General features: G+C 38.8%; 2 protein-coding genes across 3 annotated transcripts in view; one reads left to right on the plus strand and one right to left on the minus strand.

Moving 5' to 3' along the window:
- The window catches only part of LOC110447523 (SPARC-like), a 22,061-nt gene extending 6,882 nt beyond the window's left edge, over positions 1–15,179 (plus strand). Inside the window, exons 2-10 of the mRNA XM_021493290.1 lie at positions 524–589; positions 4,690–4,740; positions 5,297–5,387; positions 8,142–8,254; positions 10,121–10,259; positions 10,450–10,532; positions 11,104–11,216; positions 12,220–12,368; positions 14,731–15,179. Coding sequence (XP_021348965.1) covers positions 533–589; positions 4,690–4,740; positions 5,297–5,387; positions 8,142–8,254; positions 10,121–10,259; positions 10,450–10,532; positions 11,104–11,216; positions 12,220–12,368; positions 14,731–14,783 — 849 coding nt within the window. The 5' untranslated portion in view covers positions 524–532 and the 3' untranslated portion in view covers positions 14,784–15,179. The remainder of the gene's footprint in view (positions 1–523; positions 590–4,689; positions 4,741–5,296; positions 5,388–8,141; positions 8,255–10,120; positions 10,260–10,449; positions 10,533–11,103; positions 11,217–12,219; positions 12,369–14,730) is intronic.
- Positions 15,081–24,527, minus strand: LOC110447522 (uncharacterized GTP-binding protein C428.15-like). 2 transcript variants are annotated; one of them, XM_021493288.1, is made up of 12 exons: positions 24,172–24,519; positions 23,206–23,268; positions 22,674–22,804; positions 22,316–22,414; positions 21,119–21,217; positions 20,764–20,926; positions 20,355–20,592; positions 20,008–20,148; positions 18,957–19,091; positions 18,107–18,301; positions 15,865–16,099; positions 15,081–15,278 (listed from the first exon to the last, which is right to left on the minus strand). In XM_021493288.1, exons 1-12 carry the CDS (start codon positions 24,236–24,238, stop codon positions 15,177–15,179), a joined length of 1,668 nt encoding a protein of 555 aa, XP_021348963.1. In that variant the 5' UTR covers positions 24,239–24,519; the 3' UTR covers positions 15,081–15,176. The 2 variants fall into 2 exon arrangements, with proteins under 2 accessions (XP_021348963.1, XP_021348964.1); XM_021493289.1 differs by lacking the exon at positions 15,081–15,278 and adding an exon at positions 17,117–17,162 and having other exon boundaries at positions 16,025–16,099; positions 24,172–24,527.

Raw genomic sequence — 24,527 nt, forward strand, 5'->3', positions numbered from 1 at the left:
ACCGGGATATTTGTCTGTTGTATCACCGGGATATTTGTCTGTTGTATCACCGATGTATTTGTCTGTTGTATCATCGATACATTTTTCTGTTATATCATCAGGATATTTGTCTGTTGTATCACCGGGATATGTGTCTGTTGTATCACAGGAACATGTGTCTATTGTATGACCGGGATATTTGTCTGTTGTATCACCGGGATATTTGTCTGTTGTATCATCGATGTATTAGTCTGTTGTATCACCGGGATATTTGTCTGTTGTATCACCGGGATATTTGTCTGTTGTATCACCGATGTATTAGTCTGTTGTATGACCGGGATATTTGTCTGTTGTATCACCGATGTATTAGTCTGTTGTATCAACGATACATTTTTCTGATGTATTATCAGGATTTTTGTTTGTTGTATCATCAGGATATTTGTTGTGTCACATATTTATATGTCTCTTGTGGCACTGACATATTTATTTATTGTATCACAACTTTATGCTTTAAGAATGTGTCATATACACCTTTGTGTTGTAGATCGCCGCCATGAAAACCCTGTCGGCGCTGATTCTTCTGTTACTGGCGACATGCGCCCTCATCAAGGTAAGATCTACACACATATTCCTGCACGTGTTTGTGATACAGACAGACCAACATTTAACAAACTAGTACTTTAATCTTGGCTAAATGTTTTTACTAATTCAGTTACCCTACAGGTTGATAGAGAAATCCGCCTGTTATATCCCGCTATATTATCGTACGAGGCGACTAATGTGGGAATATCACATTCGTTGCCTCATAAGATATTGCCATGGGATACAGCGGGGCAGTTATTCTTTCTCGAACGACAGGTGATGTTACAAAAGCTTTGCTAATGGAAAACAGCTAATGGCTACAGAAGAAAACACATATTACACACAAGTACAAATATGGACAAAATGGGGGGGAAACCACGGATGAAGTACAGGGATTTGTTTTGCTAGACGTTCTGGTTGTATGTCGAGGTAATGTTGATGTCAAAACCTGCACAATAACTATCACAACATATATCAAGTACTATATATATGTAGCTGCAGTATGAGTCTGCTACTGTTTCATAACATGTATAAAAATATGTATACATTGTACGTGCTTATTTCAATTAAATGTTTCTATAGTTTCTGACAGTAAAAAAGACGTAAAATTTGTATGTTTTTTTCCTTATTGACAAAATAGTGGGCATACAGTTTTGACGAATAATGACGAAGTTGAGGAAAAGATGCAAATAGGCGTGACGTCATTTACATACACTGTGTAATTGTAAGGAAATGACGAAGTGACGATGTAAGATCTCATAAAACAGCACATTCTGTATAGGTAGTATTTGGTGAAGGGATTCTTTTGGATGAGGCTTTAGATCAATTAAATCTGGAAAAGGAACAGAAACCATTAGGTATTTAAATATTATAATGTGCAGACGTATCTACTCCACCACCGGCATAATTAGCTTCCAGTAGAGAATAATACATGCCTTTTTCCATATCACACCCAGTATCAACCCGAGACTGCAATATCAGCCCAAGGGCCGAAGGCCCGAGGGCTGATATTGGTCAAGGGTTGATACTGGGTGTTATATGGAAAAAGGCGTGTTTTATTCTGTTTATTACATACTTACTAATAAAAACTACCATCTTATGATTTATTTCTATTTTTGAAATATTGAAAAACGATTTTTTTTCCCCAAAAGGGGTGTGATATGGGTTTTGCGGGCTGATACGGGTTTTGCGGTGTGATACGGCGGGGGCTGATACGGGTTTTGGGGTGTGATACAGCGAGGGCTGATATGGTTAGAGCAATTGTGTCGTATCGCATATACAAAAAAAACCGTATTTATTAGTAAGTATGTAATAAAGGTAATTATCTGAATTCTATAAGTTATTTTTTCTTCTGATGAAGCAAATACAATCTTGATCTTAGTGGTTCGTAGTATTAGCGTGCTGCAATAATGACGGAAACTGCCGGATCCAATACTCTTACGGAGATTGATTAATTTATTTTTGACAGCATTGAACAATTCCTCATCAATTGTAGAAATAATCACTAAGGAAAAAGACGGCGAAATGGCTAGAACAGACCAGTTGTCTTCTCGTGTATTTCCGTACATAAAAGAAAACTACGAGCAGCCAGTAGGAAGGATACTACTGGACATCAACGTGAAACTGTTTCAAAAATAATATCATCAAAAGTCGTTTTCGGGGGGTAAAAACAGTTACATGATACTCAAGTGTGCTGTTAATGAAGGCCAGTTACTACACACACTGATACTCTGTGGCTTGTCACAGCGTCTGTTTGTCGGAACAGTTTGAATACAGTTAATCCGGGTCATATTTACCGACTTTAACAGGTGCCCGTCTGGTTCAAGTTTGATGATCGGACAGAGTCGGGCAAACTCGCTAACTTTGATGAATTAACTGATAAATATTTATCATACACATTCCATCGTCTGGATGGAATTAGAACAGCAAGATAAATATTTAAGTTTTCCAAAGAGCATTGGAATTCTTTTTCTAATTGTACGTCTTTTAATATAACAAATGTCGGCTGCACAGTTAAAACATATCATTTTCTTATCTTGCTTTCAAGTGAAAGAAACAAAACTTCACAACATGTGGATTTCATTTAGAGCGAGTCAAAAGATCTAACAAATACCTACAATTCACCAGTGGATTCATTCATCGAAACCCGAACAATATTTCTTAAAAAGTTTTATTGGCATAACACAGACTGTAAAGGCTATTTCCTGTGAAAACAGCTGATATTCAACAGCTTTCCCTGGCGAAAGGTTAGTCATTGACGTGATGTGTCTGGTTTATGTTTGAACTCATTGTATACAACAGTAAAATGTACATCATCAGTTAAAATTCCGGAAACTAAACTGCTCCTTTTTTGACAAAAGTGTAATCGTTTGTGAGATTTACGTTCCTTGGGTCATCTTGGGACCGTTTTTACCGAATGCATTCACCGTAGGAACTTCTTCTCGCCTCCTACATCACGTGTTTTATTTCACTTCCGGTGAAACCTAACCCGAAACAACACAGACATAAACTAAAACGGAAGCACTTTGTTGTCTACATGACTGCACGTTACATTAATCATAGACTGGCCTGTGTCAATGACATGAACCGTTAATGCCATAGCAATTCACTTACAGATGCTTGAAATGTGCAACAATGTACTTTTTAAATGTTAGGACACACGTCTAAACTGTAGAAAGTTGAAAGTTTTGCCACGTTACTGGCTGTGTGGTGAAATCTCGCGTGGACTCTAAACGGACTCGACTCGAAATTATTTTGTTCCTCTACATGATCTTTAACCAAACTGTGACTGTATCTTCATCAAATTAGCACAAAGCCTGTTTCTGTCGACAGTAGAAACTGAAATACTGTATCGCAAATCAGCCTGCAGATGAACCGTTAATCAGCACGTTGATTTAACGTTTAGTGCCGACTGACCGAACAGCACATGTACAGGTTCCAGCTATATATGATAATAACGTGTGCCTATGTGCATTAACACGGAGTCGTTCTCCAAGTTGTTAAAGTAATTACTGACCCATTAAATGCGCGTGCTACAGATGTAGGCATGTAAACAGTGTAGGTATGTAAATGTGAGTTGTCTTGTAAGTTAAAATTCTATCTATAAGTAAACATGTGCTAAATGATAACTGACACCCTTTCGTAGCTCCTAGTTTTTGTTTAACGATGTCGGATGAACATTGTCCATATCAACATATAAAACAACAACGTCCATCAATCTTCGATGTCTCGGGAGCGTGATTCACCTTGGCAACGTACGTGGATTGAAGACGAACTGTAAATGATACACGCCGCTATGGAGTTGACCGAACACGACGACACCTGATAAGCACTGGCTTGCGCACTGACTGCGTGGTCAGCAAATACATACGTACGATATCAAATCCCGTCTCCTAGTTCCCCAACATAATATATAGATTGCTATATGTAGTTAACTGGTGTTTTTTTTATATATCTGCATATCCTATTTTTTTTATTCTTGTATCACCTTATTTTCACTTATTATGTTAGTACTATATTTTTTCAGCACTTGCGGAGCCTTAAATGCTGATGGTGGGGTGACAATCGATCTGACGTTGTTTGGAGTGGGAAATCTTAACAAATTTTGTGTCAATCTGATTTGAAGTTAAACAAAATATTTTGATCTAACAAAATAACCTTTTTTACGAGTCTGCGAAAAAATCGCTTAACAATTGTTGTAAAGAGAAATTATATCAATATTTGAAATATTCCAGACTCGGAACTTTCCTGTTTGTGATGTCATCCCTCGTTTTACCCAATTCAGTGTTTCATAAAAGTACGCAATTGTACGCAATCTGTTTAACTTAAAATCGCTAACACGCGTTACAGTGTACCAAGCGTATCATAACCCAGACTGTTGTACCACAATTAAAATACAGAAGCTAAGCTGTGCGAAGGAGCATACAGCATTACTGAAGAACTCAATTTTGTACAGGAAGTGTTTGTATAAATTTAATAAAATGCCAATTGTAGAACAAATATCAGTCATGTTACAATATTGTTTCTGAGTTATTAATTTGTGCTTCATATATCGGAGGCCAACTTGTGTCTATAAATGTACATGTTATACTACATTGCTAACGGAATGATTGAATTTGCTCGTTACAGGCGGACGAACAGACACGTTCGGCCTCCCCGATACAGGACATACCGGAGCAGGTAAGGACAATACCAATTAATATATTCACTTATTCTCATAACATCAAGACTTTTGACTATGTAATATAGGAGTTAAGCGTTGACCCGACATGAGCTCACAAACGAATAATTAAAATCATTTCCAGACAGTAAAATAATATCAGTCACTTTTCCTACTTTATATTATACACAGGACATCAATGGTTGTATGTGTATTGGAATGTCAACAATCCAGACATGTCGTCTTTATTACAGACCTGCATGTGTTGCGTCAGTGAAATCCAAGGGTCAATTAAAACATCTCAGTAAATGTGGATTGTGCACACTTATAAGATGGAACAGGGAAAACAAGTGGTAACGATTACAAAGACCGTCAGAATCTAAATCTTCCCACGTTACGTAATTCCTGAACAACACAACATGTTTGTGTCGACAAATTCCTCCGGAACTGGTCATTCTAGCCTTGTAAACCCTAATGTGAATGCGAATCCTGTGTTTTGTGAAGTGTTTTTTCCTGGGCAATGAGGTAAAGAAACGTTAACTTTTTTTTTTTTTTTTTTTACATGCATGTCTACAGGGCCTGGCTGCGGATGAAGATGACGACGATGATGATGAGGTCGCCCTCGACGATGAAACTGACGATACGACCGAGCAAGTATCGAGAGAGAGTGAGTAGAGGGAAAGACCAGAGACACTCCAAATGTCAGTAAGACACTTACTGTGACTCAAAAGGGAAGAGAACGCATCATTAGTCCTAGTGTACTTATTGAACTCAACTGGCCATTTTTTCATTTTAGGTACTGACCTAAACTTACCAATATAGGGAACGTCACGTTTTTAGTACCGGAATTACCGACCTGTACTATCCGGTATGGTGGACATGACATTTCTACTACCGTAATTAATGACCCGAACTATCCGGTATTGTCGACATCACATTTTTATTACCGTAATTACTATCCGGTATACAGGGCATCACATTGTTACTACCGTAATTACTGACATAAACTATCCGGTATAGAGGACATCACATTGCTACTACCGTAATTACTGACCTTAACTATCCGGTATATTAGACATCACATTGTAACTACTGTAATTACTGACCTAAACTATCCGGTATATTGGACATCACATTGTTACTACCGTAATTACTGACCTTAACTATCCGGTATAGATGACATCACGTTGTTACTTCCGTAATAAATGACATAAACTATCCGGTATATTGGACATCACATTGTTACTACCGTAATTACTGACCTTAACTATCCGGTGTATTGGACATCACATTGTTACTACCGTAATTACTGACATAAACTATCCGGTATAGAGGACATCACATTGTTACTACCGTAATTACCAGCATAAACTATCCGGTATATTGGACATCACATTGTTACTACCGTAATTACTGACATAAACTATCTGGTATAGAGGACATCACATTGTTACTACCGTAATTACCAACATAAACTATCCGGTATATTGGACATCACATTGTTACTACCGTAATTACTGACATTAACTATCCGGTATATTAGACATCACATTGTTACTACTGTTATAACTGACATTAACTATCCGGTATATTGGACATCACATTGTTACTACCGTAATAACTGACATTAACTATCCGATAAAGAGGACATCCCATTGGTTCTACCGTAATTACTGACATTAACTATCCGGTATATTAGACATCACATTGTTACTACCGTAATAACTGACATTAACTATCCGATATAGAGGGCATCACATTGGTACAACTACCGTAATTATTGACATTTGCTATCAGGTATTTGTTTTCAGTTTTGTCGTTATGGTGGCACACGAAGCGACGATATAAACACCAAAATTGTATGTTAAGTCCAGTAATGTTTAACATCGTTTATACACGTATCATAGTCAAATAACGCCTTAAAATTGGTCAGGTAGCGAGAATATCTGTATCCTTACGAATATTTACGTAATTAATAAGAAGATGGTATGCAGTGAGTCGATGCCTGCTATATAGTCACTTTTAATTTTGGGTTAAGCCGGTAATAAACGCTAGACAAGAACTGTCATCCGGAGGATAACTGATACCCCCGCAGATGCTGGTATTTTATACATCATATAGTGACCTTGACCTTGGGGTCAACTTACTGAAATTGGAACTCGTTGGGGAGATTTTGGCTCTTTACATATAGGCGAAGTTTCATCAATATACAAACAGAATTAAAGTCGGTAGAGCGATGACAAACAAATGTAAACAGATCGACGGACGGACGGACGGACAATACGGGTGCATAGCTACATATAATGAGACACTGATCATTTAAGTGAAGTTTCAATAAAAAAATCTTCCTGTCAGTTAAGATGGAGATTTCTGGACGGTGTTGAAATCTGAAATTAAAATGCTGGTACACAAGTACATCAGATAGTGATCGTCAATGAAATCCCCCTGTTAGGTAAGGAGGAGTTGTACGGACAAGTTTTTAGCACAAAGGGGCATAACTCTGTCACAAAGGGCCATTACCTCCTTAGAAAATGTTGTAATCTGAAATTAAAATGCAGGTGCCCAAAAACAGCAGATAGTGATTATCAATGCTAATTTTAATGAAATCTACCTGTTAATTAAGGAGGAGTTGAACGGACAAATTTTTAGCACAAAGGGGCATAGACTATACTGATCATTCAAGTGAAGTTTCAATAAAATATGTCTGTTAGTTAAGACAGGAGTTTTCCGGACAATTTTTTTCGCATAAAGGGCCGTAACTCCATTAAAAAGAGTGAAAATCTGAAATTAAAATGCCGGTTTACAACTACATAATAAACTGATCAATAAAGTAAAGTTTCTGTAAAATTCACCAGTTAGTTAAGATGGTGTTTTCTGTACAAGTTACTACGGACGACATCGAAACAGACAGACATCCAGACATCCAGACAGACAGCACAGCATGCTCTCTAGCTGGAAACAAACTGTCTGCAAACATAACCCAGCAATGTGACGACAGAGTAAATTAGATTAAAGCCGCAGGACTCTTCTAAATTTACGAAATATATCGCAGAAAGAATCATCTTACATCATAACCAATAAATATAATGAGATATTCGAAGTGTGCGTACAATTGTTTGTAACTGATCTAGTAAACGTATAGCCATACGACAAGTTTTGTATTGCTAATTGATAAAGGATGTCAAGGAACAACTTGGCTTTTGTCGATATACTGGAGTTACAACATATATCAAGAATAAGTAAAAATTTAACAAAACTAGTAATGAGTGTAATGTTCTTATTTTTTTCTTAAGAACTTTTATGACTGGAAGGAAAATTGTTCGCACCGATGGTTCAAAATGCATTAAGAAAAATAATAGTAACTATAATATTTTAATCGTCTTCTCTACAGCCTTAATATCCAAGGTTCCGTTCGTTGTAGACCCTTGTAACAAGAAGCAGTGTCAGAGAGGGGAGGACTGTGTTATTCGTGACGACAAACCAAAGTGTGTGTGTGTGCAGAGTTGTTCAAATGTCAACAACCCCCGTCACAAAGTACGTACTCAACAATCCTCAGACTAAAGGTAATCACTCAACAATCCTCAGACTAAAAGTAACTCAACAATCCTCAGACTAAAGGTAACTCAACAATCTCAGACTAAAGGTAAACACTCAACGATCCTCAGATTAAAGGTAGCTCAACAATCCTCAGACTAAAGGTAAACACTCAACAATCCTCAGACTACAGGTAACAACTCAACAATCCTCAGACTGAAGTCAAACATGCACAAATCCAAAGACACCGTGAAAGCTCTCAACAATCCTTAGACAGAATGTAAGCTCTCAACAATCCTTAGACAGAATGTAAGCTCTCAACAATCCTTAGACAGAATGTAAGCTCTCAACAATCCTCAGACTACAGGTAACAACTCAACAATCCTCAGACTTAAGGTAACTCAACAATCCTCAGACTACAGGTAACAACTCAACAATCCTCAGACTTAAGGTAACTCAACAATCCTCAGACTAAAAGCAACTCAACAATCCTCAGACTGAAGTCAAACATTCACAAACCCAAAGACACCGTGTAAGCTCTCAACAATCCTGAGACACAATGTAAGCTCTCACCAATCCTTAGACACAATGTAAGCTCTCACCAATCCTTAGACACAATGTAAGATCTCAACAATCCTTAGACAGAATGTAAGCTCTCAACAATCCTCAGACACAATGTAAGCTCTCACCAATCCTTAGACACAATGTAAGCTCTCACCAATCCTTAGACACAATGTAAGATCTCAACAATCCTTAGACAGAATGTAAGCTCTCAACAATCCTGAGACACAATGTAAGCTCTCACCAATCCTTAGACACAATGTAAGATCTCAACAATCCTTAGACACAATGTAAGATCTCAACAATCCTTAGACAGAATGTAAGCTCTCAACAATCCTTAGACACAACGTAAGCTCTCAACAATCCTCAGACTACAGGTAACAACTCAACAATCCTCAGACTGAAGTCAAACATTCACAAATCCAAAGACACCGTGAAAGCTCTCAACAATCCTTAGACACAACGTAAGCTCTCAACAATCCTCAGACTACAGGTAACAACTCAACAATCCTCAGACTGAAGTCAAACATGCACAAATCCAAAGACACCGTGTAAGCTCTCAACAATCCTCAGACTAATGGTAAACACTCAACAATCCTCAGACTTAAGGTAACTCAACAATCCTCAGACTTAAGGTAACTCAACAATCCTCAGGCTAAAGGTAACTCAACAATCACAGACTAAAGGTAAACACTCCACAATCCTCAGACTAAAGGCAATCACTCAACAATCCTCAGCCCAAAAGTACCTCAACAATCCTCAGACTACAGGTAACAACTCAACAATCCTCAGACTACAGGTAACAACTCAACAATCCTCAGACTAAAGGTAACTCAACAATCCTCAGACTAAAGGTAATCACTCAACAATCTTCAGACTGAAGTCAAACATTCACAAATCCAAAGACACCGTGTAAGCTCTCAACAATCCTTAGACACAATGTAAGCTCTCAACAATCCTTAGACACAATGTAAGCTCTCAACAATCCTTAGACACAATGTAAGCTCTCAACAACCCTTAGACTCAAGGTAACCACTCAACAATCCCCAGCCACAAAGTAAATGCTCAGCAAGCCTCTGACTCGAGGTGATCCTCCAAAACAATACATGTATATGCACTCAATATCCATTCAAACAATGTAAATATCCAACAGTAACTCAATAATCTTTCGACATATATGGATGGATACCTAATTGGTTTTGAAAAACATATAAGAAATGGATTCCTAATGATAGAGTCGTCCTCATCCTATCCCTGTCTTTGTCATCTGTGATCGATGTCATTACAATGTTTTGTTGTTGACAGGTGTGTGGCTCCAAGAATACGACCTTTGACAGCGAGTGCCACCTAGACCGCGAGGCCTGCCTGTGTAAAGCCAAGTCGCCCGAATGCTCCAACCCCGCCTTTAAGAAACTCAAGCTCATTTACTTCGGAGCATGTCAGAGTATGTTGTATACCTAGCTCTCAGATACTGATTAATTCAGAACGACGCATTATAACAACATTTATCTATGTCTTAATCATTGTTATTAACCAGCTGATATTTTGTGCTACAATAGTTGGAAAGTTGCCTATGAAACAAAACCTTTCTCAAATTATTACACCATTGTTTTATTATCTGTATGTTTTACCAGACCTTCCGCGGTGTGATGACGTAGGTATGAGTCAGTTTCCTGCGCGGATGGAGGGTTGGCTCGCTATCATCATGGACGTCGTGGTAAGGGGAGGCGCATGTAAGAATAAATTATACTGAAACAGCGGTAAATATTGTCAGGTTGATGCGCCTTTCTTGTCGTCTGCTTCAGTCTCTCAGATCTTGCCGAATTTTTCTAGTGAGACTCGGAATAAGGGTATGACCGGGGAAACTCGAGCACGTCAGGTCAACACGATATTTTAAAATTTTCCCATCATATCATCAATATAATCCGACCAAACACATTGGTATATAGATAGATGAGGTACAATAATAACAAACAGTGTGACGTCAGCTGCAACATTTTTCTATGAAGTATAGAGTCAGTCAGGCGTTCTTCGAGATTGCGCAAACATGTGACCTGATATTCTTGAAGGTGTACTATATTCGTAAAATAAACATGTGGCAATATCAACTATCTTCATAAGTGAAATATATCTTCGCCGTGTTTTATATGTTGAATTGAAAATGGATATGCAATCGAGTCCAAAGGTATCATTTCAGGTAGTAAATAAGAACTTATTCTAAATTACAGTTAATGTTTTGATTGCAAATTGGTAACAAGACGCATTCTTCCTATTTCTATCTGTTCCAGGCTGCCCGCAACGAACTTGGAGCTTACGAGGAGCTGTTGACTGATAGCCTTCATCAACGTATTAATGCCGTCCTTTGGAAGTTCTGTGAACTCGACACCCATCCTCAGGACAGGTAAGCCGACACCATGACCTCTCATCCTCAGGACAGGTAAGCCGACAACATAACCTATCATCCACAGGACAGGTAAGCCGACAACACGGCCTCCCATCCTCAGGACAGGTAAGCCGACAACATAACCTCGCATCCTCAGGACAGGTAAGCCGACAACATAACCTATCATCCACAGGACAGGTAAGCCGACAACACGGCCTCCCATCCTCAGGACAGGTAAGCCGACAACATAGCCTCCCATCCTCAGGACAGGTAAGCCGACACCATGACCTCTCATCCTCGGGACAGGTAAGCCGACAACATAACCTCTCATCCTCAGGACAGGTAAGCCGACAACATGACCTCTCATCCTCAGGACAGGTAAACCGATAACATGACCTCCCATCCTCAGGGCAGGTAAGCCGACAACATGACCTCTCATCCTCAGGACAGGTAAGCGGACAACATGACCTCTCATCCTCAGAAAAGGTAAGTCGACAACATGACCTCTCATCCTCAGGACAGGTAAGCCGACAACATGACCTCTCATCCTCAGGACAGGTAAGCGGACAACATGACCTCTCATCCTCAGAACAGGTAAGTCGACAACATGACCTCTCATCCTCAGGACAGGTAAGCCGACAACATGACCTCTCATCCTCTCAAGTAAACTCTGATGTCAAAAGAGTTAAACTTGTGTCATAGCCTTAATATAAAAGTGTGATCCTGAACCTTAATTCCGTATCCACTGTTAACTTAACCTTATTCACAGCACAGATGAACTGTCTAGTAAGTATAATTGACACTAGAACGGTTCATTTCTAACCAGTGTATTGTATGAGAAACTACTTTGAAGTTATTTAAGTAGATAAAAGGAAAAGTTTGTGATAACTCTTGTCATTATTATAAGTATATATTATACAGACAATATTATAAGTATATATTATACAGACAATAGTATATGTATATTATAAAGACAATACGATGATACACTAAGGTACGGTATTGATATTTACTCACACAGACGTGTCAGCCGAAGAGAACTTCAGATGGTCATCGCCTCATTACGTCCCATGGAGCCATGTCTGGTGCCTTTCCTCAACAGGTGTGACGCCAACAATGACCGTAAGATCTCGCTGAAGGAGTGGGGCTCCTGTCTGGGATTGGAACGGAGTAAGTAGTCGCACTATATATCACACATATGTACTTAAAGCATTGCACCTTCCGAAAAACAATTCCAATTTAAATTCACAATATACTGCACTTCCTCCAAATTCATGAGCTTAACCTTCTACAACAGGAGATTTGAACAGAGTGCTGACTAAATCAAAAGTCCAAGGCGCTTTTTAAGCAAATGAAAGAAAAATATGTCCCGGCACATCTCATGTCCAACTTCTCGGTAGGTAGGTCCTGTCGAGATCATGTCCAACCTCTAAGTTTGTACGCTTTATCTGGATCATGGCCAGCCTCTCGGTAGGTGCGTCCTTTCTAGATCATGTACGTCCTGTCTAGATCATGTCAAACCTCTCGGTTTGTACGCTTTATCTAGATCCTTCCCACCTCTCGGTAGGTACGCTTCATCTAGATCCTTCCCAACCTCTCAGTAGGTACGCTTCATCTAGATCCTTCCCAACCTTTCGGTAGGTACGCTTAATCCAGATCATGTCCAACCTATCGGTAAGTACGCCCTGTCCAGATCATGCCCAACCTCTCAGTCAGTACGCTTTATTCAGATAATGTGCAACCCCTCAGTCTGTACACTTTATCCAGATATTGTCCAACCTCTCAGTTTGTACGCTTTATCCAGATCATGTACAACCTGTAGGTTTGTACGCTTTATCTAGATCAGATCCAGCCTCTCAGTTTGTACGCTTGTACGTCCTGTCTAGATCATGTCCAACCTCTCAGTTTGTACGCTTTATCCAGATCATGTCCAACAACTCGGTTTGTACGCTTTATCCAGATCATGTCCAACCTCTCGGTTTGTACGCTTTATCCAGATCATGCCCAACAAATCGGTTTGTACGCTTTTTCCAGATAATGTCCAACCTCTCGGTTTGTACGCTTTATCCAGATCATGTCAAGCCTCTCAGTTTGTACGCTTTATCCAGATCATGTCCAACCTCTCAGTTAGTACGCTTTATCCAGATATTGTCCAACCTCTCAGTTTGTACGCTTTATCCAGATCATGTACAACCACTCGGTTTGTACGCTTAATCCAGATCATGTCCAACCTCTCGGTTTGTACGCTTTATCCAGATATTGTCTAAACTCTGGTTTTGTACGCTTTATCGAGATCATGTCCAACCTCTCGGTTTGTACGCTTTATCCAGATCATTCCAAACCTTTCGGTTTGTACGCTTTATCCAGATCATGTCCAACCTCTCAGTTTGTACGCTTTATCCAGATCATGTCCAACCTCCCGGTTTGTACGCTTTATCCAGATATTGTCTAAACTCTGGGTTTGTACGCTTTATCGAGATCATGTCCAACCTCTCGGTTTGTACGCTTTATCCAGATCATGCCAAACCTTTGGTTTGTACACTTTATCCAGATCATGTCCAACCTCTCGGTTTGTACGCTTTTTCCAGATCATGCCAAACCTTTCGGTTTGTACGCTTTATCCAGATCATGTCCAACCTCTCAGTTTGTACGCTTTATCCAGATCATGTCCAACCTCTCAGTCAGTACGCTTTATCCAGATCATGTCCAACCTCTCAGTTTGTACGCTTTATCTAGATCATGTCCAATCTCTCGGTTTTTGCGCTTTATCCAGATCATGTCCAACCTCTCGCTTTGTACACTTTATCCAGATCATGTCCAACCTGTCGATAGGTACGCTTTATCCAGACCATGTTCAACTTCTCGGTAGGTACGCTTTATCCAGAAAATGTCCAACCTCTCGGCAAGAACTCCGTCCAAATCATGTCCAACCTCTCGCTTGGTACACTTTATCCAGATCATGTCCAACCTGTCGATAGGTACGCTTTATCCAGATCATATCCAACCTGTCGATAGGTACGCTTTATCCAGAAAATGTCCAATCTCTCGGCAAGAAGTCCGTCCAAATCATGTCCAACCTCTAGTTAGGTACGCCTTCATTAATACTTCTCAAACTTTTCGATTGGTATGCTTTTGTTTAAATAGCTCAAATTTCTCGGTTATGTACCACTTTTAGATCATATTTAACTTCTCGGTAGGAACATCTTGCTCTCAATTCTTGGTACACAGTGGTAGGCTTGCATTGCCCGATACAAATACGTCTTTTGTGTCCTGACCAAGTGTTATCGAAATTTCGTGGGTAATTAAGAAATCTGAGACGAAAAAACTTGTTCTCAACTTCGTAAAAATTTCAACCTCTTTTCTGGTTAATCATTTCAACATTCAGCCTGTATTGTGGACACTATCAAATAAAAGGTGAAATATACAGGCCCTTAGTTAATTTACTTTATGATGGCAAGATAAAATTGATTTTGAAGCAGTGAAGAACTGTCCCTGTTTGCGAATACATCAATATTTTCTTGATTTGTTACAGATGAAATCGTGGACAAATGTAAAAACCTGAGGAAAAAGGCGAGAAAAAATTAAGCGCCTGTGATAAATAACAATACCAGCAACTGTTTGTTTTGTACCGAGAGACTATAGAATGTTATCTACTGTAGCTGTAGCGGTGGAGTGCCAACTCAGATGTCTGAGATAACTCACAATGATACACGCTCCTCGACATGTCTGGACCATGTTGTGTTCATGTTATACTACCAAGAGCAATGTGTGTGGTACAAACAAATCATGTTCTGGTACAGGAGCCGGAATATATTTTGCATCTTCATCGGCTAATTGTGTTTTAAAGATCACTTCTTTATATAGAGTTTCATAACATTTTCACTTTCTCATTAAAAGAACTTAAGTGTCTTCAAACCGATTAGACATAAACTCAACGAATGTTAAAAAATATTTTATTACAATAAATAGTGCCTTGTGTTAGGAGGTGCGTTTGTTTGTCATTATCTTTAATATGTTGTTGGAAGTCGTGATCACCTCGTCCTTCCGTAACGGCTTCAGCTTTCTGTCTTCCGTCAAAGTCTGTAATAGACAAGGGTGGAACGTCACTAATATACTGATGTAACAAATATTTATATCACATCGTCAATACTTAATGCCAGGATCTAGGCATGTATTAGTAAAGCCCTTCTGCTTAAACAAGCTAGCGTTGAAACTTACCCTGAAACTTGCTAAAATCTTGCAACCGTGTCAAAACGTTATGATAAAACATGGAAATATTGACAGCTATTGAAAATTGATTTAAATTTGATATCTATAGTGCAATTTCTCCCTTAAACCACGATTTGAATTTAAGCACTGAGGCTGAGTTTGTGTATGGGAAAAGTTCATAAATATCGGCTCTGAATTAAAACTCGATGCAAAAAGCATCAACAACAGAAACTTATCAAACACCGAAATAAAAAAGAACACCATGAACCAACCACCAAACCCGAATGTAGTCGGATAAGTATGTCCTGCATAATATGTGGCCCCGTCAGAATGTTCAGAAGTCTTGACACAAAACCAGGTCGTGGTGACCTAGTAAAAAGTCTTCAATATTTTTTTAAGTAAAAGCCCTGTTCTGTATGTACTATAGTTTATTAGTCCACGGGACTGTGTTGCTTACCTCAGCTCTAACGAAGTCTCCGGACAGCAGATTGACCGGGTAATGGCACAGGGTTGTGTGTAGTTCCTCAACTCGTGTTCCGGGTCGGAGGGATACACAGTCGCGTAAAACCGCCTCGCGGGGGGTCCGACCAACAGATCGCAGTGTGTCAAGGCAATGTACAGGGAAAGCGTACGTTGGTGGCCGCAGTCTGACCGCCTCGCACAGGGCCTCGTGGACGTTCGTCGACCCATATCTGAGCAGAAAATGTTTTGGAGTTGACAAGGGGACCACAGAAGACTAAGATATAAAGCTTTAACGATTTGTAATCAAGTCGCTTATTTTGAAAAGAATAAAGAAATTCCTAGAAAAACGAAGCTAAAAAGTAGTTGAGTAATATAATGAATCCTATGTTTTTTTAAATATTTTCAGGTGTGTTCAACCGTTCGGCACCTATGTGTTTTAATGTACATTTAATGACTCATTTACTCCATAAAACTCCAGGTTTACCTCTTTGCTGACGACATAATCATGTATGCCACCAACACACTAGAATCTAACTCGGTGAATCTTTGCATACTGTTTCAAGTTATTAGAAAATTGGAATAGAGAAAAGTTGATGGCTTTTAATACTTAAAATTCCCAATGTGTTGCAAAAATGGTAAGAAACAACAGTGATAAGAACTACAACGCACAATATTTGACTTAACCGTGCATCTGAATTCTGCTGGAATTTGCACACGTCACTAACATCGCTAGCACAGCAGAAAATACCCAAGATTTATACACGGGACCATTAAAACAGACAGCATCATAACACAACAACCTGCATACATAACATATGTTCAGTGCTGTAGCCCTGGAACTCAAAGCAAAGGGCTTACCAAAACAAAATATTATCCCTGGAAGAGCTGCTATGCACACGTTACAGGTATAGCGTTACAAGCATGTTTAAAGTTGAAATTAGCCAACACTTCAAGACCAAGGAAATTTCTTTCCCCCGATTACGTTCATTAAAATTACACACGGCCAAGAAGAAATCGGTAAAAAATCAAAAGCTGTAAATTCCTTCCCGAAACCACAAAATTAATACGTAAATCCCCATGTGATCACGAACCAGTACGCAAATCCTCCCACGCGCGTTTCCCACCCCCGTCCCATCCTTTCCTACTGTAAAAGGTCGTGTGAGTTCGTGGTAGTGTCATGTCTTAATACATCGTATTACATCATGCAGCAATTCCTAATCAATACTTATCATCTTATTAGCTCGTACCGGTGTCGCATGAGGCCCGCACAAACTAGGGTAGTATCACTTCGTACTAAATCGGAAAGACAGATTCTTACTGCATTTGTGATTAACCGTACAAAGGTGTTGCAAAGTCTTTGGAATTAAATCTTATCCAGCATTTATAGTTGTCTCATTTTCAAAACATCACGTGACACCATCTCATTAAACGTCTGACTGGGATTCTCCCAAACTTCAGGCGTTATCATTGACAGTGAACTTCTGACATTAGTGTATTTGTTAGACCATGCATCTACTGTAGTGAAACGTAGAACATTTCATCACGTGTTAGATATGTCTCACGTCGTGCTCGAAAGACAGATTGACAACACATGCTGCTTCTACTGATGGACAAAGTTTACATACAAGAATTGTGAGATGTAAATTAGACAAATTAAAATCTCATGTTTCACTTGTAGATATGGATGAAGCCATCTTTGTTATTCCATACAGATAAATCGGAATACCATCATGTCTAACCACATGGTACACGCACTTCCTACAATTATTCCCGTGAGCTTAATTAAAGGATACAGAGACGTGATCAGAGATACTTTCCAGATCGTGCAGATTACAAGAACCAGAATCCTAGCTTATCATCAACAATGAACACGGAAGATACAAAACGAAACACACCTGGTCCCTGTATCACGTTCTTAACAACAGTCTGAACTTAATATAAAGTTTCACGTTTCCTGTAAATGTTTTATAGTTATTTTCTGCAATCCAACCAATGTTTAAGTCAAATGGAGCTATTTATTGCACAAATTCCTACATAATTCGCTATTTCTTATTTAAGTTTGAGGAAATATTGACCCTAAAAATAAATATGATTATGTTCTATTAAGAAATATTTCGATTCTAGTATCAGAAATAACCTTCAACCATGAAAATATAAAACTAATAAAAAATAAATCCTGATAATATGATATGTTTGAAAAACACTTAAAAAAGTTGCAAACAATGTTGGGCCCTTACCGTTTGAAGACGTCTGCTGAGACCCGTTGTAGTTCTACAACTGTCCGCTGGGTGTCGGGTGTATCTTTAAGAACCTGGAACTGGTCATTTCCGTATTGATATTGCACAGCGCCATTTTTGGACAGTTTCTGGAGCAAACATTCCGTCCTCGCACTGACCGCTATAGATTTAAAGTCCGCCATGTCTGTTTGTAGTCTGGGAGAAATAAAACAAGTTGAAGTGTATTATAGTGAAAAGGCAAATAAGCTGAGATTAATCTCAATTTCCCATACATTAGCATAATGGCATATAAGAAAATGAGTTATTCATTCTTACCTATAAATTGATAAATTATGCTGAAGCATAAAGAAAAAAATAATGTTTTATTTTTTTTATATCAAAACAATACTATATTAACAGGGAAAGGCAAATGATGTATTGTTAGAATTTGACCATGAAACAGAGAAACTGATGCATATGCTTCTTTTAAAAGCGAGTAGAAATCCAAAACTGCAAGAATACAGCACAGAATAAATAAACACATTTTAACTACAAATTCTTATCTATTAGAAATTGGCGTTTCTATAGCGCACATTGTTTTCAATACACTACTGGATTTTAACGTTCTCCTGCAGCTTGCTTGCAGACGTGTCAGTGGAATGAGTCATTATCGTAAATTATCTAAAGGTGGATAAACGGAGTTTTGTTTTCAGTTCATGCCAGGATTTTGATTCCTTATACATTCACCTTAAAGTATGAACTTTAATAATTTCAAATGATACTACTGAAGGTTTTACGGATGAAATGTTACAATGAAGTAGGATAGTTGTTCATGTTTACCCATTGCCCCTCCATGAGACGGTGAACGTACCTTTGTATAATGGCGGTGGACTCGGGTTTGTCCGCCTTATTGAGCACCAGTAACATTGGGAACCGGAGTCGGAGGAAGTGGTCCACGATCTGATGTAGAACCGACTCCTTCCATCCTGCTATTCCACCAAGCTCACTATAAAGTAAGTGTACTCATATTTTCTAAATGACATCCGAACATGACTCTTTAACCCTAACGTTCGCGTTTCAGAATGTTTCAATATATATCCATCAAGAAACCATAAAATGTAAGAAGTATCTGTAAGGTATGCATATGATAAACTAGTAATAAAGTGTGTTCCAATTCAAAGGGAGCTCACTCATGAAAGTACTGGATCAGTGATCAAAGTAAACTTGAGCAAAATGCGGTTCTCTACAACCTAATTGTAAGGATGGTTCGCTCTTTGGATTATATACAAATAAAATATTTGTGGAGTGTGAGACATAAACTACAGTTTGGGGATGTCTGTAAAACTAGGACAAAGGTATCCTAGCTTAAATCAGAACTCGGATGCGACCAAACAAAGGCAACAAAGAACTGAGGTTACAAATGAAATGGAAACATTATAAAATACCCCTCCCTACCTTAATAAAACAGAAGCAACATTATGTTCTTTTGAAGGTGTTTCCAGTATTACATTCTTTTTTGTGAGACACAAAACAGACCAAAGAGACCAAAATTGATCTGCTTCCCCAATTTTAACACAAGAAACCCATTCTTTCCTGGCATATCTACTCCTTTTTAGTAGTTTCTTCCTAAGCACCCGTCGTAGTGTATGTTTAGCTTTTGCGCAAGGACTTTGTCATCCTCCATACTCCCGGGGTTACGCTCACTTACACTCTTTGCACCCCTGGACTATGTCATAGCAAACTTGGTCAGTTTTTTTTATTTTACCTGAGACCAATCGAACAGTCATCTTCGAGTCTTCAATTTTGCTGTGACATATTCCAGGGGTGAAGATGGGACTTTGTAAACACTGAAATAACCCTGCACATCATGTGACACCCATCAAAATGTCTCCTATCTTTTTCACAACGTTTTCAGTACATACCTATCCCCTATCCCAGCATTATGTAAGGCAGTGTGTATGGTAGCTCTGTTGGCATGGTAACCCGTAAACATGTCAATCAGCTTAGATGGACGTTTGATTACGGAGTCCCATCTACTCCAGACGTTTTGGAAAATCCACTGACTGAAAAAGATAACAAATCACTTTGATCATGTAATGTAATATAACCTTTGATGGCGTGTAACATCAGAATTCGATTCTTAAACCAACAGATAAATTGAATGCATTCTATTTAGGTAATTCTCTTGTCAGTACCAGTGGCCGAGCAATTGGTAAGACAGTATGGAGAGACATATTACTTTTCATATCAATGTAGGTATAGCCCTTACTGGATTTCCTGGTGCAGCCAGAGAATGTCATTGGCTGGATCGTATCCTTGACACTCTTCTCCTTTCTCATTGGTCGTACCCGAGGCGTCAATCACGTGGATTAGCACATCGGCGTCCAATAGATCGTTGAGGAATCTGTTTCCTCGTCCCTTACCCTCCCATGCCCCGGGAACCAGTCCTGCCACGTCCTTCAGTAGCACTGGAACGTGCCGCTTCCTCCGGAAGTTATGACCATGTGCTGCACATTAACAAATGTAAACAACATCGTATACTCATATATAAAATTTGCATATTTGGTAAAAAAAATAAAAATAATCCGCAATAACAAAACAACGTCTATGGATGGAAAAAAAGTATTTCATGATCATGAATTTTAATTGTTCGATTATATTTTTTCAACGAAAGTTACCTGCATCACACAGTGTGTCCAGTCGGTCACACGGGCAGTCTATGGAGTAGAACGCCTTGCCAATATTCGGTTCTATAGTAGTGAACGGGTGTGCTCCTGTCTTGGCTAAATCTACAGTGGTGGCTGCATTGAAAAACGTTGACTTCCCTGCCGAAGGTTTCCCCTGAAAATATAATTATTTCGTTGCTACTGGTTATACATTTGTGGATACTTACAGGTGCAGCTCGCAAAATAAAATTTCATTATGAAACAATAGTTTCTTAACAAATAGAAATTAAAAAACATTTTGATGAATACCAGTGGTATACTACTGCTTCGGTTAGGCCTATGTGTTGAAAGAAATATTGACGTTTACCACGAGTCCGATGACATACTCCCATCTACCACCGCTGACTTTGGGCTCCTCCAGTTTCACTGTGTGTAGGGTCACCTCCTCGACACTCTCTTCTCCCTCCTGTATACAGTAAACATTGTAAGATGTTTTGGAGAAACGTTTGTGTTCATAAATCATTATATAAAACTTAACTGGCATGGGCTACACGCGGGTTTAGGATTGATACCTGTTTTACCCACTGCATGTTGTAGTGATAAGACGCAACTAATGTGGGAACCCTCTAGAGAATTGGGGATTTGCTTTTGAGCTCTTTACTTTGGAACACTGCTGCGCCCATTACAACATATGCGATCTGTATGTTCTCTCCGCTTTCTATCAACCTTTATGTTCCCTAGCGCCTTCCTTGGCAATACCTCACTTTTGACCATAGTGTAGAAGGCAATGAGGTCTGTCCAAAGTCCGGGACATGTTCAAGTCCTTAAAAATGGTAGTTGTTATTCCTTGCTTCACTTTCGCATTTCGGGTAATGGCAACAATTGGTTCACTCTGTCTCAGTATAATGTGACCGGGTTGAATAATATGTTGAGTGCATTCGGCATGGTATTTAAGTAGGTAGCACTATAAAGTCGACATCTCAATCACGCTATCACAAGGAAGAGAATACACCAACAAGCCGCCCCGAGCACACACACACACACGCATTCATCACACATATAGAGGCACGTCCTTCAACATCCTCGATATCCAGGGGTTACGCTCACTTTCGCTCTCTGCACCCCTGGGATATGTCATAGCAAAATTGAAGGCTCGGTGTGCGCCACCTTGTGGACGGGACGAGAAGACTAGTTCGATCCTTTGATGTACTGTACATCAAAAGAATCTCGCGGTCACGTAACGGTAAAAATTGACAGGCTTTGAAGTTGGGCGTCTCTCCTTTGTAATCTTCAAAGAACAGGTATCAGCCTAGCGATTGGTCAGGTTTTTTTTACCTGAGACCAATCAAACAGCTATCTTCGTGCCTTCAATTTTGCCATGGCATATTCCAAGGGTGCAGAGACCGAAAGTGAGCGTAACCCCTGGATATCGAGGATGGTCCTTCAATGACACCGGCTGTTAAAAGGACGTTAAACAAAAACAAAAGCTACCAACATAGTGCGGTGACTGATATAATTGACTTTTTCCACATGACAACCAACTTTTGATTGAGACGTTACTGACCTTGTCATTGTCGGTGACCTCCGTGATGTTCTTATTGATCCAGTTTTGGGCAGCATCCATCAGGCTGTATATCATCGGCATACCAATGTTTTCTTCCGCCTTGACAGTGAAACAGAAATGTTATCTAATGATTAGTAAAACTTGCTTAGCAAGAGAGTCTAACTCACACGAAAGCTTGCTTTCAGTCACATTGTATCTTACTTGTGTTGTCAGGCGAAACAACTTGTTCTTTTTCACTGATCAAATTACTGTTTACACTATAATGGAGTCTAACTATTAAGATGAAACTTACAAAATCAGTATATTTTTTCTTCATCTAGACACGAAATAATATGAAACATCTCAGAGTTCCTCTTACACAAGCTCGGAGTTCCTCTAGTATACAGGCCACCTGATCAGGTGTCAGTACTCGCGACCTCATTGGCACTTCAAACATCGGCATTTCGGCAGGGTAATCATTTGGCAACGTGAACTTAATATTCACCTGACCTGAACGTTCAGAACATAAAATGTTATATTGAATAGTTAGTAAAAAATATTATTTTGAGGTGAGAACAAGTTGTGTTAACGGGTTATCTGCCCTTGACATATGTGCCACTGACTTTATCTAGGTACAATGTAAGACATGTGTAAATCATTTATCCAAGCGTCATGTTTATCATAAACGATTCAAAACATGGAGCGTTATATCTATTATAAACGATTCAAAACATGGAATTGCAGAAATGTACTTGTGATCGCTAGCATGGTGTCAATCTTGTGCAAATATACACACAATCAAAATTAATTTGGCTGACCATGGACTGGTAAGAATTAACTCTTTTCCGACTGCTGCAAATGGAATTCGTTTGGTATTATCTATAGCTTCACAAATCTAAAAGGAAGCTCACCTGAAAGCTGTACCGACAGGTCTGTTAGTTTTACCATAAAGCAGGGAGGAACTGACGTCAGTTCTGAAACAAAATGACAATGTACATGTATATTGATTCCACATCTCATATAATCTATATCATATAGTTAACCAAAACTCAAGTGAAAAATATAAATGTCTCTCAATGTATTTATTCTCGTAAAACTTTTGTGAAGTGTAGAGATATAACAGAGTATGTTTCCTACAAACGTTACATGTGTATCTAGTACGTGTAAAGCCAATGGGAACTAAGCATATTTTTCTGTTATTGACAAAAGCTTATAAATGTTATCTTCAGTAATAATTATATTGCATAAAATAAATGAAGTAATTATTCACTTAATTATTGCAAGTTAAACATACGGTATGCATATAACATAATATGTTAGCAATCGTCCTCACTCCTGTAAATTTATTGATATTTTGAACTCGACAGTCTAAATAACATGCTAGTTAATGATTTCGCAACATGTTGAAACGTTGAAAAGTATTTATCTGTAACCATATACAAAAATTACAATATTTTGTATTACAGGTATGTGCATATTATATTTTATATAGTGGCTATTTACTTTTCTATTTTCTCTTATAGCAATTTAATACTATATTAGTTTGAGTGACTATTAAATTGAGTGAATGTTATATGTGTGTGTTCTTTTACGGGCGAATGTGTATTTATGGTTTGTATTTGTTATTTGTAGATTAGCGTTTTTCGGAGAATTTGCCCCGTAATAAACAACAGAACAGAACCCTAAGACATTGTTGAGTGGTATATTAATATTGCCCTAATATTGGAACCGGCTACATGTATTAAGCACATGATTACATTAGATCCAAATCCGTGATATAAACACCTTAAAAGACTATCAATGTACTACATCCGTGCACAGTTCGAGTTTGTTCAGTAAATCTTTTAAGTTTTTATTATAGTCATTCGATACTTTACCTGAAAAATCAGCATCGTAGATGGATCTCAGAGCCTCCAGTTCTTCTATCTGTTCATCGTTAGCCATGGCAAAATGTCAATAACGGTCTGTAATCAGGTAATGTCCACATTCATTTCAAATTTCCCCTTTGAAGTTACTGAATTACTGTATTTACGTGTGATCACGGAACGTTAAAACACCAAAACAACCCGTCGATTCTTGTGTTGTCGACAAAACAGGTAAGTATAACAAGAAAGCACCGAAATAAATGTTGACACGTTCGTTGTGAAATCCCTACATATTTTTGTACATTAGAGTGGGCTCCCTTGGTTCGTGTTACCACGGGGCATAACTCCAGCGATTGTGGTTTCGACAC

The sequence above is a fragment of the Mizuhopecten yessoensis genome, unplaced genomic scaffold (assembly GCF_002113885.1).
Source record: "Mizuhopecten yessoensis strain PY_sf001 unplaced genomic scaffold, ASM211388v2 scaffold3453, whole genome shotgun sequence".
NCBI classification, from domain to species: Eukaryota; Metazoa; Mollusca; class Bivalvia; order Pectinida; family Pectinidae; genus Mizuhopecten; species Mizuhopecten yessoensis.

Bases quoted from the DNA above. Each gene is read 5' to 3' on its own strand.
- LOC110447522 (XM_021493288.1), bottom strand. From the start codon at position 24,238: ATGGCTAACGATGAACAGATAGAAGAACTGGAGGCTCTGAGATCCATC. The intron at 20,927-21,118 runs GTAAACGTCAAT...TTATATTTTCAG, and splicing joins AGTATGTCATCGGACTCGTG to GGGAAACCTTCGGCAGGGAA. The intron at 16,100-18,106 runs GTAAGGGCCCAA...TTTTCTGCTCAG, and splicing joins TCAGCAGACGTCTTCAAACG to ATATGGGTCGACGAACGTCC.